The sequence below is a fragment of the Excalfactoria chinensis genome, chromosome 6 (genome assembly GCF_039878825.1).
Source record: "Excalfactoria chinensis isolate bCotChi1 chromosome 6, bCotChi1.hap2, whole genome shotgun sequence".
NCBI classification, from domain to species: Eukaryota; Metazoa; Chordata; class Aves; order Galliformes; family Phasianidae; genus Excalfactoria; species Excalfactoria chinensis.
This window is the reverse complement of record NC_092830.1, coordinates 27,284,065-27,302,087: the sequence shown is the minus strand read 5'-3', so window position 1 is coordinate 27,302,087 and position 18,023 is coordinate 27,284,065. Positions and strand designations below refer to the sequence as shown.

At 39.5% G+C, this 18,023-nt stretch overlaps 1 protein-coding gene across 1 annotated transcript in view; it reads right to left on the bottom strand.

Annotated features, from left to right (window-relative positions):
* The window catches only part of CFAP58 (cilia and flagella associated protein 58), a 57,047-nt gene that overhangs the window by 9,828 nt on the left and 29,196 nt on the right, over window positions 1–18,023 (bottom strand). The window contains exons 14-15 of the mRNA XM_072340740.1: window positions 17,642–17,753; window positions 15,541–15,645 (exon numbers count right to left, since the gene is read on the bottom strand). Coding sequence (XP_072196841.1) covers window positions 15,541–15,645; window positions 17,642–17,753 — 217 coding nt within the window. The remainder of the gene's footprint in view (window positions 1–15,540; window positions 15,646–17,641; window positions 17,754–18,023) is intronic.

The window sequence follows — 18,023 nt, the reverse complement described above, 5'->3', positions numbered from 1 at the left end:
TCTTGCCAGTTACATGTTCTCAAGTCAGAATTTAAAGCCATGAGGCAGTGAAAGAAGATCCACCAGACCTTTCTGTAACTCCAGACTCATCCTGTTACTCCTTCACTGGAAACAACAATGCACGTTTCTTCAAACCAAACCTAGACTAGTACCAAAGCTTTTTTGGTCATCCTTCCAATGGCAATATTCTCACTGACCTCAGCAGGTGCTTGAACATAGGACTGAGCCCTTAATTTCAACCAGCCTCACTGGTTTATGACAAACTGCACCAAGTCGATGGCGTGAGATAAAGGCACATTCATTGTGTGATATAGGGCACACTGAGAGAGTCAGAATAAGTATTACCATCAAATTTCAGGCATTCCAAAGAGAATTTCAGCACCTCAGCAAATACCTGCTCAATAAGTTGTGGAAATAAAATTCCACATTATTTTTAGAACAGCCCTCCCTATCTTAGATTTGTTTTCCAGGGGAGCTCAGAGCAGCCCACAAGATGTGCCTTCAGGCTAGGCCACAACAATATATTTCTGCATTTCTCAGTCTCTAGCACAGCAACTCTTCAGGGGAGGCAGACAAGTTGCTCTCCCCTAAATTTAACTAGTTGCTCAGTCAGCCAGAATCCAGCGTTCTCTTGGCCTGATTTCTCCATGGAGAGTTGAGGAAAAAGTTTTCTTTTGCAGAGGACTGGCTGGTGCTTGGGAGACTTCAGTTGATCCTTTGGCACTCTGTGGTCACAAATTAGCTCAGACCACAGCAAGAAGAATCACCTTTGCAACTGAAAGCCTACCTCAAAAGATGCAATTTCTGCTGACCTGCACAGCCTGGTGTTCTTGCTGTTCCCTGTCAGAGGGACTGCTAGTCCCATCAGATAATATTCCCAACACGATAGTAAGGCTCTCACTACCCTGACAAGCAGTGGGGAGCAGTCATCAGTGCTAGGTTAGACCAATGCACCAGACTCATGTCACCATCTCCCTCACCAAGACAGGAGGAAACTTGCAATACCAGCCTTCGTGTTAGTCCACCCAGGGTATCATTCTGCACAAAGGACGATGGATGACCATACTTTTAATGAAGATGTATTCACAGCAGAAATAGGCCGCAAAACCACAGCTTTCTCACTTTCACCAACTTGTCTTCCCAAGCAGGTAATTCAACAAATTCATCTGGTATGTTGCATACCAACAACCTTTTCCACTGTTAATCAATGAAGAGCCTTCTATCACACAAAAACTCTAAGTCTCAAACCCTTTGTGTCACAGTGAGTTTCTTTTGTGTTAGCTCCCATCTCCAGTAACTGAAGCTCAGCAACCTTCAGCCAGAGAAAAAAGAGAAGCAAGATAAAGATCAAGATGCAGAGCAAAAATGTGCAATGTCATATATGGTGGCAAGCCCTCAAATATTTGATCTACCTAAAAATCCTCATCTTTATTAATAAGGTGGAAAAAGTAACACAGTAACTCTGCAAGCACACCGCAGTTCTTCACCACTTAGCTGAGGAAAACAAGTCAGTCAATATGCCATGGGGGGTTTCTTGTTTATTGGCATTATATCCAAAATACCAGAGCTATGCTGAGCTCCAGAGCCATTTTGTTTATGATGCCATGAAGCAGCAGAGGGCCCTTAAAGGGTTGTGATCCCTATTTGTAAGTGTTAAACAGAACATCAGACTCTAGATTAAATACACACACCTAGCTATAGTTATCTTTATAAGCTCTGTGCTTATTTGCGTATATGCATATAGATACTACAGTAGCTGTCAGCTCGGGACATCTACAATTAAGAGTTTTACGAGGCGTGGAAAAATTAGCATATGGTAACCTTCACAAATTTTGTAACAACAGAAGAAAGTTGCCTCCAGCAATGTGAGAAATGTGCAGTATAAACTTTCTTAATAAACACTTTTCAAAAGCTCCTTTTCTTTCTTGTCTGTCCCACATCCATCAGCAAACACATTTGCAAGCACAGTTTCACTATCTAGGCTGTCCTTTAACTGTCCAATGTGAGGTTTTATTGAGTAAATTAATTCAGGTTTGGAAGAGGACACTGAAGAAGTCCTTTCACAGTGTGGCAACGCTAATACTGTATGAGGTGCTTGGGGGGCTCTCATTAAAATGCTGCCACAGACTTGAAGGAAAGGCCAAGATCATTTCCCCATCTTTGGTGAAATTTGCTCTACTCTAGATGGAGTTAAATTAAACCCGTCTGAGCTGACTTATACCTCCAGTTGATAATAATGCTTCTTGGGAGCCAATTTGTTTCCTTTGGCGCAGACTGCACCAAAGTGACTGGCGTTTTCAAAACAACTTAATGAGGGAGGAAAAAAAAACACCTTGAAGCATCTTTTAAGGTCTTCACCCTTGACTCTTTTTTTCTTTTATTTCTTTCCTTTTTCTTTTTCTTTTTTTTTTTTTTTTTTTTAAGTAACAATAAAAGCTGGATGCGACATTATTGCCATCTTCCAGGAAGAACAGTACAAACATTTCTAGCTAAAGTGCAATTGCACCTTATTATTATTTTTATTGTAGTGGTACTATTGCAGCTCTCTTAGGAAGCGTGTGGGAAATAGATTTATTTATTTTTTTTCCAAAGGACAAACAAATATGTTATATATACTCCTTTCAAGACTTCTGAACTCAGACACACAAGAATAATAAGCTACAAGAAGGAGAAAATGGCATGGATGCCTCTTGCAGAAATAATAGCTGCAATTCGCTTTCTACTATTGACCCTACACTAGAGTTTATAAAATCATTAATCAGAGTAGCTCATTTAAGCTCAGTGTCTATCCTTAGATGATCAAATAATTATCTGCTCTTCTTCTGTGTGTGTGCGCAGTATCAAGCATGCATTTATATACACATAAAAGGGGAGTGATGTGGTGAGCTGTTCCTTGAAGCTGAGGATTACTGATGACACTGCATGGATTGATGTGAATTTTCCAGCTTCTTCCACAGTGCCTGCAGCCTGCCAGTTAGGCTGAAGAGAGCTCTGAACAAACCTTTGTTCCACAGTCTTGCTGCGGCTTGTCTTAAAGTGTCCTGGGGGAGATTCAGAGGTTGATACAGATCCTATTAACACGGAATCTAAATCATCTAAGTGAATATGACTATGAGGCAAACAGTAGGAAATATTGAACTGGTTAATAATTATTATATACAAAGCCAAAATATTTACCATCTTCAAATGTAATGGTCTAACTTGCACTTCTGTATTTTCACATCACTGTGACAACATGCATCTTAACAACTCAATAGCCACTTTGATTTTAAAAATAACAGATGTCTCAAATGACTTCTCAAATAGCCTTGATAAAGGCTATGCTGCTAATAATCCACTGTTCCTATAGGTGGAGGATTGGGATGGGGATTCCCAGCAGATGTAGCTTCTGCTCACACTTCTGACTCGCCTGAAAAAATGACCCCAAATGGTGATCAAGGAAACTACTGAACTGCTTCTACAAATACCTCTCTGTAAGTCAGGTGCCTACATGCCATTAATCACCTGCTTGACTTAGATCCTTAGACTTCTCTGAAAGATGAGAGCACTCAGCTTCCAGTCCTTTGGTGTTCTAGAATCACTGTCTCCAAACAGCTGTCTCAAAGTCAAGCCACCACTTAAACCTACAAATACCTGTCTAACAAGGCAGCAAAGCCTGCATACATCTTTCTGACAGTACAGCAGCACTTTCCTGCATATGCCAAGTACCTCAGGGAAGAAAAATTGGTCTCCTGTTACACTTTGGAATCTATTAAGAGATAACAGTACATCTACGAAATACACATGGCAATTCTGAAATCATGAATGCTTTAATATATGGCTCCCTTCAGTCTCACTGTAATTAGAGCTGACCACTGAAATACTCTGAAGAAGCTTTTTTCAGCTCCTCCTGCTCATTTCATAAAATTCAGAAAAATAGGACTAAAGAAGAGAGAAAAAGAGTGTGCACGTAAGGACAACTGCTGTGCTCAAGTACACCATCCTCTGTTAAAAGATTACAACTGTACACACCAGGACAGGCATGGGAAGGCTCAGAGTCCGGAGGAAGTGGAGCAGCTGGCTGAGCAAAGCACCTTACCTGGCAGATTCTGCCTGTGCAAGCTTCATGCCTTCAATACATTTAGCAGCTCATGTCTAGCTCTCTCACGTGAAGGATGGAGAAAAAGTTTTTTATATAACCACTTCCTCATCTCTCTAATGCTAAGCTACCTCCTCAAAAAACAAAAACACATCTCACGACCCCCTCTACTCAGCTCTTGTGAAGCTCCATCTGGAGTACTGTGTCCAGGACTGGTGCCCCCAGAACAAGAAAAACCTGGAACAAGTTCAGAGAAGAACCACTAAGATGATCAGAGGGCTGGATCACCTCTCCTATAAAGAAAAATTGTTTAGCTTAGAGAAGAGAAGGCTCTAGAGAGACCTCATTGTGGCCCTGCAATACTTAAAGGAAGCATATAAGCAGGAGGGCGAATGGCTGTTTACAAGAGTGGATAGTGATAGGACAAGGGGAATGGTTTTAAACTAAGACAGGAGAGGTTTAGGAGGAAGTTTTTCCACTCAGAGGGTGGTGACACAGTGGAACAGGTTGCCCAAGGAGGTCATGGATGCCCTGCTCCTTAACCATCCCAAAACAGCCCTAGCACTGCGCATTATTCTGTACATTTTCCAGTCAACATTCACACTCCCATATGAATGAAAATAAGTGATCTGAAATAAATTAATAACATAGCTTGTCCTTGTGGAATGTTTTTTGTTTGTTTGTTTTTGTTTTTAATATCACACAAAATAGCAAACCTTAATGGAACAGGATGCCCATATCCTGCTGCTCAGGCAGAATCAGGATACACTTGCCTCAGTGAAAGAATGTCCACAAACTCTACCTCTGAAAATTATAGATTCATAACTGGCTCTAGGTCACAACATATAATTTGGGCTTGTGAGTGTTTAGCTGCACTGCTGCTGAACTGCTCCAGTATTTTAATTTCTTTGGCAGCTTTGGGATGGCTAACAGTCAGTATTGGATTGCTAACAGCGCTGGTAGCTTTGTGCATAGCAGCGTATTCAGTCAGCACAGCAAGTCATTTACTTTCCCTTAACAAGATAACTAGTTGATTAATACACTTTACCCTGAGGTGCACAGCAGATTTATTCCCTTCCCAGATACAGAAACATGCTGAATACAGGAATGAGGAGTAAACAAGTTCGGTTTCAGTTGTTTGTCACTTACTGGAACAATTCCTGAGCTTTTTATTCAAGAGTTATTTTGGAGGACTATTACTGAAGCTAATGGTAATTTTGTCTGAGTCAGAACTTTAGAATTGGTCATTTTACAAAATATTTTTAGTTTAATGGCACAGCATGTCCGTGCTCAGGATTTCTAGGTCCAAACTAAGTACAAAGCATTTGAAGAAAACATTGTGGTGATTACTGTTTTTACATTTCCAATGCAGATTACAGATAACTGTGATGTTTGGTTTATTTTGCCTTGAGTGTTTACATGGCCTTCTCTTTTCAGTCTCTGAAAGCTGGTCAATCTTTAATGCACTTAAGCTGCAGTACTCCTTCCAGATAGGCAGCAATCCTCTTATCCTACAAAGGGTCTGGACACAGTGCTGACACAAATTGCCAAAATCTACTAAAACTTCTGGAAGATACACAGAAATGAATCTCATACTCCTGAGAGCATCATGCCAGGTAAGCCAACTCATCTGCTCCTTGCTTATTAGAAACACCGAATCTGGACTACAGAAGCATGTTAAAAGTCAGGGGAAAAGCACAACCATAAACCACAAGTATACTTCAAAACAGTGATTTCCCCCATGCATGCCAAAATGCATGTACCCAGTGTATAAATATTAAAATGCAAGAAACAAATATATACTTGACATTCATCTATCAAGGATGGTATTTCTATAATTAAACCAATCTTGCATGGTATGGAGGGATGGCATTTTATGACCTACTACAGTTCTCTTCCAAGTTCAAACACAAGGAAATACATCATTTTTCCTAAAATCCTTTAGAAACAGGTTTATGTACATACCCCCATCCATAAACTGAAACTTTTACTTCACCTGTAGCATACTCAAGTTTGTAAATAAGATCCAAAATATTTCTGGGTAAAACACCAGCAGAGCAGCTAAAAATGGCACAGATTCCCAGAACTTAGTATTTTGACCTGTTTCCTTTTTATTTTTTAAATCAATTTGCAACTAATTTTTGTCCAAAACCTTTTATCATGGGAAATCTGTGTTATTTATGAGAGCAATGAAGCTTCACAAAGATTCAGAATGAATTAAGCCCATCCACTAAGATAATTCTTCACCAAAACTGTTTTTTGAGTACTAAGTAATCTGCTTTACTTCCCATTTGCCAGAGTCAGATACATCTGCCCCATTCTTTTTACTGCAAAAAACAGTATTCTTAATGTAAAGAGCAGCTGACTAACTTTACCTGATGCCATTAAACTGGTTATCACCTTTTCTGCTTCATGTTCACATGTCCTCTTTAAACAACAGACCCTGAACAAAACAGGCTATTTTAATGTGAGGACTTTATTCTCCTCCATTTGAACTGAAAAGTACGTGGGAGGAGGAAAAGAATATAGATGTCAAGTATGTTTTTAGAGCAGTTTATCACACTGTAAGTTTCTATAGCATAGAACACCTTCTAATTCTAGATGGACTGAGATTAGAAAGGCTAAAATAAACCCTAATTTACCAAGGATTATATTCAAAATATGTAGAAATAGAAATAGACTCCCTTGTGAGGAGAGGTAGTGTAAGAGCTGAATGCCTACTTAATTCTTAAAGCTCACACAAAATTTTTGTCATATTCAGACCCTCAACAGATCTTCACACAAGTGAGCCTTAACTGTCTCATTTATGAAATATGATTACTTGTTACATCATTACAGAACTGCATCTGAACTCAGGTACACTGCACAGAGAAATAACACAATGGTCCTACAATTTGCTCAGTGTGAATCGTTCCACACTGCTCACAGAATGCTGCTGGATACGCAGTCAGCATCTAAGGCAAATAAGAATGTTAATAAACTAGTAATAATAAGAAAAAGAATATCAGTGGTAAACTAAAAGGCACCAGATGAATCGTAATCATATGGAGGCACAGAATCACTGAAAGATACTCTGTTCTGGTTAACATCAACATTTTCCCTTACAGGCAGAGTAAAAGTCCAAAATCAAAGACCTAGCTGAACAACGAACATTTCAAGCAAAGCAAAAGGAAAACAAAAGGATGGCAAAAGGAAGAAATAACTTGGAAATTAGTCTTGAAGAATGACAGTGTATGAAGTACCTCCATGTGCCACCTCATACTGTCTTCCAGACTCCAGTTTAAAGCAAATTCAAGGCATTGGGATGAAGGCACTAATTTGAAGGCACTAACTCAGTAGACTGCTGCCCACCAAAATACTGCAGTAATAATTAGATACTTGTAATTCTCACTGGTTAGAACTAGGCTACAGCTGAAAACTCATGAGTATATCTTGGGCTGGAGTCCATGCAGTATTTCTCTTTTCTACATACCAGTATAAATCCCCTGTAATTCCAGCCACTAACTGAAACTGGAGTCAAATTCGAAAGCTACATTCAACAGGGTACTACTATACTCATTCTCTTCAAGATACATAACAACCCTTCCATTTTTTATAAGGAAAGGACATTTTTTAAATGTCAGGAACCATTTGATCAATGGCTAAACGTTTTGCCAGCTTAGCTTTCTCAGTTTGCAGTGTGATTTCTTTGTGCTGATGCGGCTATGCCACAGCCACTATGTGGCTAAGCAATTAGATGCAATTGCAACTGGCAAGACAATAGTATCATAGTATCATAGTATCGTGCGAGTTGGAAGGGACCTTAGAGATCATCGAGTCCAACTCCCGGGATTCGAGCCCTTCTGTGTAGCAGAGCAGCACTTGTACTACTTGCGCCACAGGGGGGATTCGAACCCGGGCCCTCCGGTGTTGCAAGTGGCGGTTCTAACACCGTGCGCCATTGGGGGCACACATATAGATGACTCCATTGGATTTATTCCATTTCCACCAGGAGAATTTCTGGCTACCTTGCTAGGGCAGGCCTTCGTTCCCTGAACAGCACATGTTCCCCAAGCACATTTTTTGCTGCTGCCCTTGCACTTTCACCATGGCCCTGAGAAATATGGCATCACTGGCAAAAGCAATAATTACAAATATCTGTGAGCCTTTCATGCAGACTTCACCTGTATAGACAGATATGGGATGACCAGGTCTCCTGAGTGATAGAGACTGTAAATGCCTGAGTACAGTTGCCAATGTAGCACATTTTAATAATGAACAATTCAGATAAGCTAGACATAAAGACTTTAAAGTCAGTTAAACTACACATTGCAGTTTGTAAATGTTTTCTTGCAAAGCACATTATATTTCTTCGGGCCCAGTTAGGTCTAAATGTATTGATTAGGTCATGTGAGTCATTCATTTAATTGCATTTCTGTACCCGTTTGCATTTTTAATTGTAATAGCACAACAGACATTCAGATCATCCCAGATCTGAATATATGCCTGTCCTTATTTATCCCAGATAACAGAAGATAACTTGGATGATTTGCATATATATAAAAAAACTAAAAGGTTTCTTTCAAAGATCTGTTAGAGTTGCTAAGGAATACTGGTATGTCTATCTACTACATCAAATACATAAAACCACAGAAATTAAAAATTAAGGCATTATAAATCTTAGACTGTTTAGTTAAACAAAAAGATTCTTTTCAAGAAATGTTTTGGAACTGGTGGTAATATACTTGCTATCTAGATTTCAATTAATTGAATTAAAATACACTCCTAAGTGGGATTTATCAGTCAGAGAGTCTTTATGGCGTAGGGTTTTGTTCCTATCTTTTTTATTAACACATTGGTTTCCTAGTTATGCTGTCATGTGTTCGTTTTACAGAATCACAGAATCACAGAATGACCCGGGTTGGAAGGGACCTCAAGGATCATGTAGTTCCAACCCCCCTGCCTAGCAGGGCCACCAAACATACGCCTTTACTAGATCAGGTTGCCCAGAGCCCCGTCCAACCTGGTCTTGAACACCTCCAAGGACGGGGCATCCACAACCTCCCCGGGCAGCCTGTTCCAGGACCTAACCACTCTCCTAGTAAAGAACTTCCCCCTAACATCCAACCTAAATCTTCCCTCTTTTAACTTAAAACCATTTCCCCTAGTCCTGCTATTATCAGCCCTTTCGAAGAGTTTGCTCCCCTCCTGGGAGTAAGTTCCCTTCAGGTATTGAAAGGCTGCAATGAGGTCACCCCGCAACCTTCTCTTCTCCAGGCTGAACAAACCCAACTCCCTCAGCCTGTCCTCATAGGGGAGGTGCTCCAGCCCCCTGATCATCTTCGTGGCCCTCCTCTGGACCCTTTCCAAAATCTCCGTATCTTTTTTGTACTGAGGGCTCCACACCTGGACACAGTACTCCAGATGGGGCCTCACAAGAGCAGAGTAGAGAGGGACAATCACCTCCCTATCCCTGCTGACCACCCCTCTCCTGATGGAGCCCAGGATCCCATTTGCCTTCCGGGCTGCCAGAGCGCACTGCTGGCTCATGTTGAGTTTCTCATCTATTAGGACCCCTAGGTCTTTCTCTGCCGAGCTGCTCTCAAGGACAACTCCTCCCAGCCTGTACAAGTGCCTGGGGTTCTTCCGGCCCAAGTGCAAAACCTTGCACTTTGCCGTGTTGAACCTCATTAGGTTCACCCGAGCCCAGCTTTCCAGCCTGTCAAGGTCCCTCTGAATGGCATCCGTTCCCTCCACCGTATCGACTGCACCACTCAGCTTGGTGTCATCAGCAAACTTGCTGAGGGTGCACTCCATTCCCTCATCGATGTCATTAATAAAGATGTTAAAGAGCACCGGTCCCAAGACAGACCCCTGAGGGACACCGCTCGTTACCGGCCTCCACCTGGACATAGAGCCATTGACCACCACCCTCTGTCTGCGGCCTTTCAACCAATTGCTTATCCATCTAGTTGTCCACCCATCAAATCCACTTCCCTCCAATTTGGAGATGAGGATGTGATGGGGGACCATGTCAAAGGCCATGCTCAGGTCCAGGTAAATGACATCGGTCGCCTTCCCTTCGTCCACCGACGCCGTCACTCCATCATAGAAGGCCACAATCTTCTGCTATTCAAGAGTTGGTACAAGCTGAATAAGAGGGAAAAAAACACATCCTTTTTATTTTATTTTTTTTTTCCTGCCAGTAGGAATGGTACATTGAAGCAAAGGAAGGGTCAATATACTTCAATATACTCACTGCTTTAAGTTGAGGGATGAGGGAACTGCTAGCTTCAGCCTTAAGACAGGGCATTAATCCATGCTTCCAGACAAATTCAAATCCTCCAGAAAAGAGAGACAGAAAAGAGCCAAGCCCCAGTAAAGTACAAAAAGTCAAAAAGAAATTTTCCCTTTTCATTTTTGGTTGGAAAAAATCCCTTCAAAAAGCCGACTTTATATATAAATGATAAAAAGAGAAGTTAAAAAAAAAAAAAAATGATTGTATTTTGGTAGTGGATTTTGCAGTTCACCTGTAAGTTTCAGGGCATACAAAGCACTCTCTCAAACTATCTCCACTAAAAACTCTCTAAAGGTAAGATGACAGAGAAACAATAAGGAGTAGGTCAAAAAAGACTCTTTGGGATTCTACAGTTATTAGTTTCCTGAAGTGAATTGCAGTTATTTTTAAGAAAATAGACAATTGTGCCAAAAAATACTCAACACAGACAATCTACATCAGATGTAACATAAAGTAGGCTGTGCTCTCAAATTTAAGTAGAATCTCTACTCAGCAACTGAAAATACATAAATACCAGTTTTGAGGGGGTGAAGTAAATCTCAACCATTTTGAAGATGTACAGATAATATCCAAAATAAAACTGAACTGAGCATTCAGAATACCAAAATAAAGGCAGGCACAATGGGGGCGAATCCCACTTTCCCTAGCAGGCTGCCCAATGAGAAAAATCTTACTCAACATTTGAGCACTCTTTTTTGCATGGCACACTCTATAATGGGAGCTTTATGAAGCACTGGGAGATCAGTGAAGAATCTAACTGCAGCATGATTTCATGAAACTGCCAGGCTGAGGAATGTAATGGTTTTCAAGAGGATGGGGCTTTTGTGAAGTAGACTGAAAAGAAATGACACAAGATCAAAAAAACACAATATTTTATATAATAAATGGGCAGAAGTTTTGTATAACAAAGATAAGAAAGCAAATCCTAGAGCTCCTCCTTTAGCTGGAATAAAACTTCTCGGGCTTCAGCAGGCACCAGCCTGCACAAACCACTATAGTAGCAGCTCTGAGAAAAGATGTTTCTGTTTAGACAGCATAGCAACAAGCACCTCCAACTGGGTACAACAGGTCTACTACCAAATTAGCACAAAAGAAATAAAACATCTGCCTATTTTGAGTGTTTAGCTAGCTTTTGTTACTACTGAATTGAGTCATGTCTCTAATATATTCATTCACACACCACTATTAGCATAGAAATGATTTTATTCCATTTTTAGTTGAGGTGAGGTGTGCAAAAGCTCAGTAACCTGCCCAAGGTCACAGAGAAAATCTTGTTTCCTCTCCTTTCCCTGGATCTTTCCATACCTGAAATGAAACTGCTAATTTATACCCAAGACAGTAATGCCCCCTCTGCACCTCCTACTCTCTGTCAGTGGTACCATCAGTTCTTTGGAGGGTTTGGCTAAAATCTTGGCTCAACACAAGGACATGTGGGTGTTTTCTAACTCTAATATGAGTCAGATATATGAGCTAATCACGCCTTTTGCCCTCACACTTTCTGAAACTATGATCTCAAGATGCTAATGGTCTGGAAGCATCACATCCTACCTATTCAGTTCTTGACTGTTGAAAAATAAAGATACTCAGAGCTTAGGAACTTAAAATATTGATTATATGTGCATGTATACACACACATCTAGGAGAACAATACACACATATAGAACAACACTCTCAGTACTACAGACTTAGGTAGTAAGATGTTGTATTTATCACTATAAAATGTACATATATATATATAAATAGCCATATATATGCCTCTCCCTTTGCTTCCTCCCTCCACAAATAAGATTGGCTGCGCATTTCTCTTTTACATTTATGACCAGTTTTCTGAGGTGATTGACAACTGAGGTAGCTGACATATATTGTGAATCTTCCCACTGTTATCCATTCTGAGACGTGCAGCTGAATAAAATTCCACTCTGTCAGACATGAAATCAAATTAGAAGAGTTCACTCTGAAGAGAAAGAACTAAATTTGAAACAAATAAAGCAATGCATAATTCACTTGCAGTGGGATAAGTTCCTACAACCAAGTAAATCCTAGTGGTAAACCAGGTAATACGGATATATTACGTGTTTACCACACGCCACCATTCATTATGCAGTTGTGCTTCAGTCACGTGGGGGGGATTTAGGGATGTCCCCCACATGCGAAGTAAGCAAGTTTGTATTTTTTTTTCTCCCATTCAGACCCTGTCAACAGAGCCCTTCTGTTAATAATAATCACACATTATGGCTACACAAAGCATTTTCTTCATACCACGTGTTCAAAAAGACCTTCACCCAAGGCTGGAATTCCATGTTTAACACACATTTCTTCACAAAGCACTGCAGTATTATTCAACAGTTTAGAAAGGAATGATAAAAAGAGGCTGTATCTTTTAACTGCAAAATTCAGGTGGAAGGTAATGACTCAAACATGGAAGCCAGCTAACCCTGAAGTAACATTTCTTACATTTGAAAAGAAAGTCGTTGGATTTTTATTGACCGTAAGTATTTAAGACCTTGGTTTTGGATCTGATTTTTAAGACAGCATTTTTCACCAGCACAGCAGCTCACAGGTGTGATAATACCTTGAGTATGGTATAGGGTACAAGGAGAAAGTATGGCCACTGACTGCTTTGCATCTACTTTTCAAAGTCTCGGGATATCTGCTTCTATTTGCTAATAGGTTAGAAGCTAATTAATTCAGAAATTTCTTAAATATGGAAAATATTTCAACATCATATTAAAGCATTCAACTCTTGACAAGTCATCGCACAAAAACATTCATCATGTTGCATATTCAATGTTTCTCAGTAAAAGTCTGATGATAGGTTAGAGAAGATTTTTAATGAGATTTTCAAGTCAAGCTGCGTTCTACCTGGACAAGAGAACTGTCGGCTACCCAAATTTTCTGACTGAAATACAGCAAATCATTCTTTTAATCACATAGCACAGATAGTAAGGTCTTACTTTAGAGCTTTAGAGCTGCATCTAAGCAGGTGAGAAAGATTGAAAAAGCTGACTAAAAAGCATATCATCAAATACACAGCGGGAACAGGTTAGATAAGCAGATGCTTTTCTATATGATTCCATGTAATGCAATTCTTCCTTAGCAATATTTCCATTCTTATGTCCATGTTCCCTATATAAACTTGCTTTTATTTACAAAGGAACAGTCAGAAGACAAAAGTATATTGCATACAACACAAATGGAATTATTTTTCCTTATACAAGCATTGTGGCTCTGCATGAGGATGCAGCAAGTTGAATAGCCTACAAATCAAACTGCAGGTTGCTGACACTGAGCTCAGTCACTCTCAGACCTGTTATTTCTAGATTCCAAAGGTGTTTTTAACATTCAATATCCAATCCACATAGCTTTTTCCACACTATTTTATTACTACACTTTGATGTAAGTGAATATAAGCTATGTCATATGCACACACAGAAATCAAAGAGAGATGCTCGCAAGTTTTACTTATTAAAAATATCCTATTTTCCACACACCTAAAAAACTATTACGTATAGCAAGAGATTGAAATTATTTTAAAGCAGATGTATGTAATGGCTATGCCCTTGCTCAGGACAAAGTATGGATGAGGACAACTTTGAGAGAGAAGTATGATTTATGCAAGCAAAGACAACCTCATAAGTTTGTACCCCTAAGCTCTTGCAGTCTCTGATTCTGAATACAGGTGTGGATGACCTAACTAGGAAGAGCACAACTCTTCAGTAGTTCCCCCATCCCTGAATGTGGGCAGAGACTGAACTGTGCTGACTACCTGGAAAGAAAATCTGTTCCACTTTGAGGCACAGATTTGGCCCACAACCATTACAGCTCCAGTGCAAAAGGATGTCTGTGGCTGTTAGACCATGTTATCTATATACAGGATCACTAGTTCAAAGAACACTAGAATGACTTGTCCAGCATTATCCAGCCACTTAGTAGAAGCAGTTCAAATAGTACACTCAACTAAAGAGCCCTATACACCCAATGACCTACCCAGTTGGACCCACTGCCCTTACAGGAAATCATCGGTGATGTCCTCCACCTTATTATATCTCCTCACCCACTCTCTGCTATGAAAGAACTGTTTCAGACTTAGTGTTTGAGTGGAATACAATGTGGCAAACCAGAAAAAATACACAGAAATGTTGACGGTAAAGCCCTAACTATAACATAGAACATTGTATTTTGGGCCTTTTCTTTACAATCAGTCTCACTAAAGGAGATCTTCATTTCAGCATTCTTGCACAGGAAAATGATGCATGAATTAAGACGCAAAGGATCTCAATAATACTTCTAGATATGATACTTAAGTACGTAAGCCCAACTCTGATGCTGATCTAGGAAAACAAATAAGTGTTGTTGTAGGAGGGACTGCTACATAGAAAGATTGTGCCAATGGCTACTATAGTAACTTAGGCTCAAATACCTATTTCAAAGATTTTTCTGGGCAAGAATTTCAGTGTTTCTATACCACAGCTCTTCACTTTTAACTAGGGATTATAGTTAAATGGGAGCACACTAGGGATAAAGCAAGATAAGCAACAGAGTCTATATAAAAATTACACAAGTGGAATTGGGTTTGTGTATGGGTACAGCAAATTTGAAGCTGTATTTACTACATTTGTTTACGCTAACAAACAAAAGGACATCTGGATGTGGCTCTTGAGGACATTAGTAATGTAGGGGGTTGGTTGGATGGATTTGATGATCTGAAGAGTCTTTCCTGATTTTAACAGTTCTGTGATTTCATGATTCTAATTCATACAAACTCCATTAGATTCTTTCTGCCAAAAAGCCAACCTAAGCACAAATGAAATCAAACAGGTTTTCCTTCATGTTCTGGTTGTAACAGACGTGGCAGAAGTGGGGGAAAAAAAAAAAAAAAAAAAAAAAAAAAAAAAAAAAAAAAAAAAGCTGTGCCAAAAATATAATACTGACTTGAAGGCTAATCTAAAATATGAATATACTACGGCAAACCTTCAATTTTATTTTCCAGAGTTATCCAGGTATCAGATGCTATTTGTTCTCTTTCAGTGAGTCAGTGCTGCCATCTAAAGCTATCTAAGGAGCATGAAAAAGAAATTTAAGGATGCATCTAGGAAACATTCTGGAAACACATCTGAGCAGACAAAGAATGCAGGGTAAGTCAAATATATTAACAAGATACAACAGTCTATCAATGCCACGGTACCTGTAGGAGCAGTTCTTTTTCTATCACTTCACCTGTCTTGCTGATAAGCTGCTTCTGTAGCCTCTGTATTTTCTGGATCAGTTCATAGGTACTTGGGTCACTGGCCTAGACAAAAGCAAAGTAGTCTCAAAAATTGTGTTACAACTTGTGTTTCTCGCTTGCAAATTAAAAACACAATATCTAAGTGTCAAAAAGGAACAATCACAAAATTAGACGCAGAGAGGAAGGACGAACTGTATTAGTTGTTTCCTAGGGCAAGTATTTGAGATTCAGAACTGCTTGAATCTCTGCCTCTTGAACAGTTAGAATATCCTCATGTTTAGCACTACTAAACTTCTGAATACTTATCAAACCATCTATTATAAGTAGGAGTCCTTCAGAATGTAACCCCCAAACCAACACACTGGAAGAACCACGTGACAAGGAAGAAAAAGGCAGTTATAGCATCATTCATTTTAGCAGAAACTGAAATTGTCTCTTAAAATACAGTGAGCAGTGCAAGCACTTCCTACTGTTTTAAAAACCTCAAACAGCAACAAGTGATATTTTAGGAGAGGGATTTTTTTTTTTTTTTTTCCATTCTTGAACAAAAATCATACTATAGTTTTTGAAACTGGTTGAAAAGTTCAGATAAATTATTGGGCTATACTGACATTATTATAAGGCTTTAAAATATCTCCATTTGTGGAATCTCATTCTTCAATGAGACTGAACACAGCAATTACCTCAGAAAAGATCTACTCTCTGCTTATTTGCTTGAATGTATGAGAACCTCAATATCTCATGGCTCTTTACCTTTTATCAGATTTTACCTAAATCAACTTATCAATTCAAGTGTAACTGAGACACAATAACACAGATACACATACAGTACTCACAATGCATCATTTACTGAGAAATCAAGCTAAAAAGTAATTTAGGCCCCATGAACCACTCAGACTGTGACTGTTCCATAACACTGCCCAAAAATGATGCCAATCTGAGACAACAGTAGTGATGTGAGGGTGTTTGTTCATTAGGAATTGAACCAAAACCCCATCAGTATTATTTCATATGAATTCAGCCATCTGGTGGCTTTTCCTGTGTTTCGCTGACCTAGAATGGAAAGAAATCATTTCCCATTATCAGCCCTCATAAATTCATTCTCCCAACACAGGATGTTTCCACTGGCCTGACTTGCCTTTATTATATGGCACTACTAGAGACTGTGCCTAGATGTCTTTGAGGACAGCATCCTTCACTTACCTCCCTTCCATGAGAAAAACTAGTCACACGATCCGAACTTTAAGCTCAGCATGAAAGGACAGAAATTAACAACTATGCTAGTAAGCATATTCAGCTCTACTCTGGAGGGACTAATGCGTTAACACTCATTATTAGAGCAGCTAAGCTACTCAGGCTGGCATCAGATTGGAGATCCATGCAACAAAGAAATCTCAGCTGGCTGTCACTTACTTTGAAAATATGCATTGATGCCAACCAAAGCTCATTGTATTTGGTCTATGCTTGACAGATTTATTATTTTTCCACTTCATTTGGTAGGTTCAAGTAGTGTGAAAATCTAGTTTTGCTATTTATGTAAGAGCTGACCTCACATTACCCAGAATGACAACCTTTGGAAGCCCAATAATGCTTATATGAGTACCTCTTTTTTCACAGATTTGGTGAAAAATGTGACAGGTGATTTCAGGTCTGTCTATTTCCCAGTCCACATGCCCTATGAGCCTTAGTAATTCTTTCTTCCCATTTAAATCTAATCAGTAAGAGCAGGATTATACCTTTCCCCATCACCCTCTTTCACTTCATCCATGTTAGGGAACCACCTTCTTTTAAATCCACCTTGTGCATTCTCACTCACTTTAGCATTCTACTGGCTCTTTACAATTCCCTCTGCAATTTTTCATTGAGAAAATGACACAAAAATAACACTGATTGCATTGTGCAAGGAAGCCATTCAGCAGTTAACTACTCCTTTGGTACTATGGAAATTTCAGTCTGCCTGCCCTTCCACATAATTTGCATAACAGTAAAGTAAATAGGCTTTGTGCTGTGTCACTGATTTGGAAATACAGGTTTTAGGAACCCAATACTGATACATTACCTCCAGTTTTCTCCATCTGTGAACATTCAAGGGATTCTCCAGTTCTTCTTCCAAAACTTTGCACCGAGTCTGTTCTCTTAATAGGTCCTTCCTCATGTGATGAACCTCCAGTCTTAAGATCAGAATAAAACAAAAAAGAGAAAAAGAAGCAAAACAACTGCACAGTGAAATGAAACCAAGGTGTTAACATGAAAATGGAGAAACCATTCTTCCACTCATTACAACAATGGCAAAGCGATGCTCAAAATTATCAGCTCAGAACACTACATAGGAGTTCCTATAGGATAACACAGGTAACACTTCATTCACTTAAGTAAGAATGAATCAAAAATGGGACTATTCATCAGTTCTCAGGAAACCCTGTTCACAACTCATTTTTTCT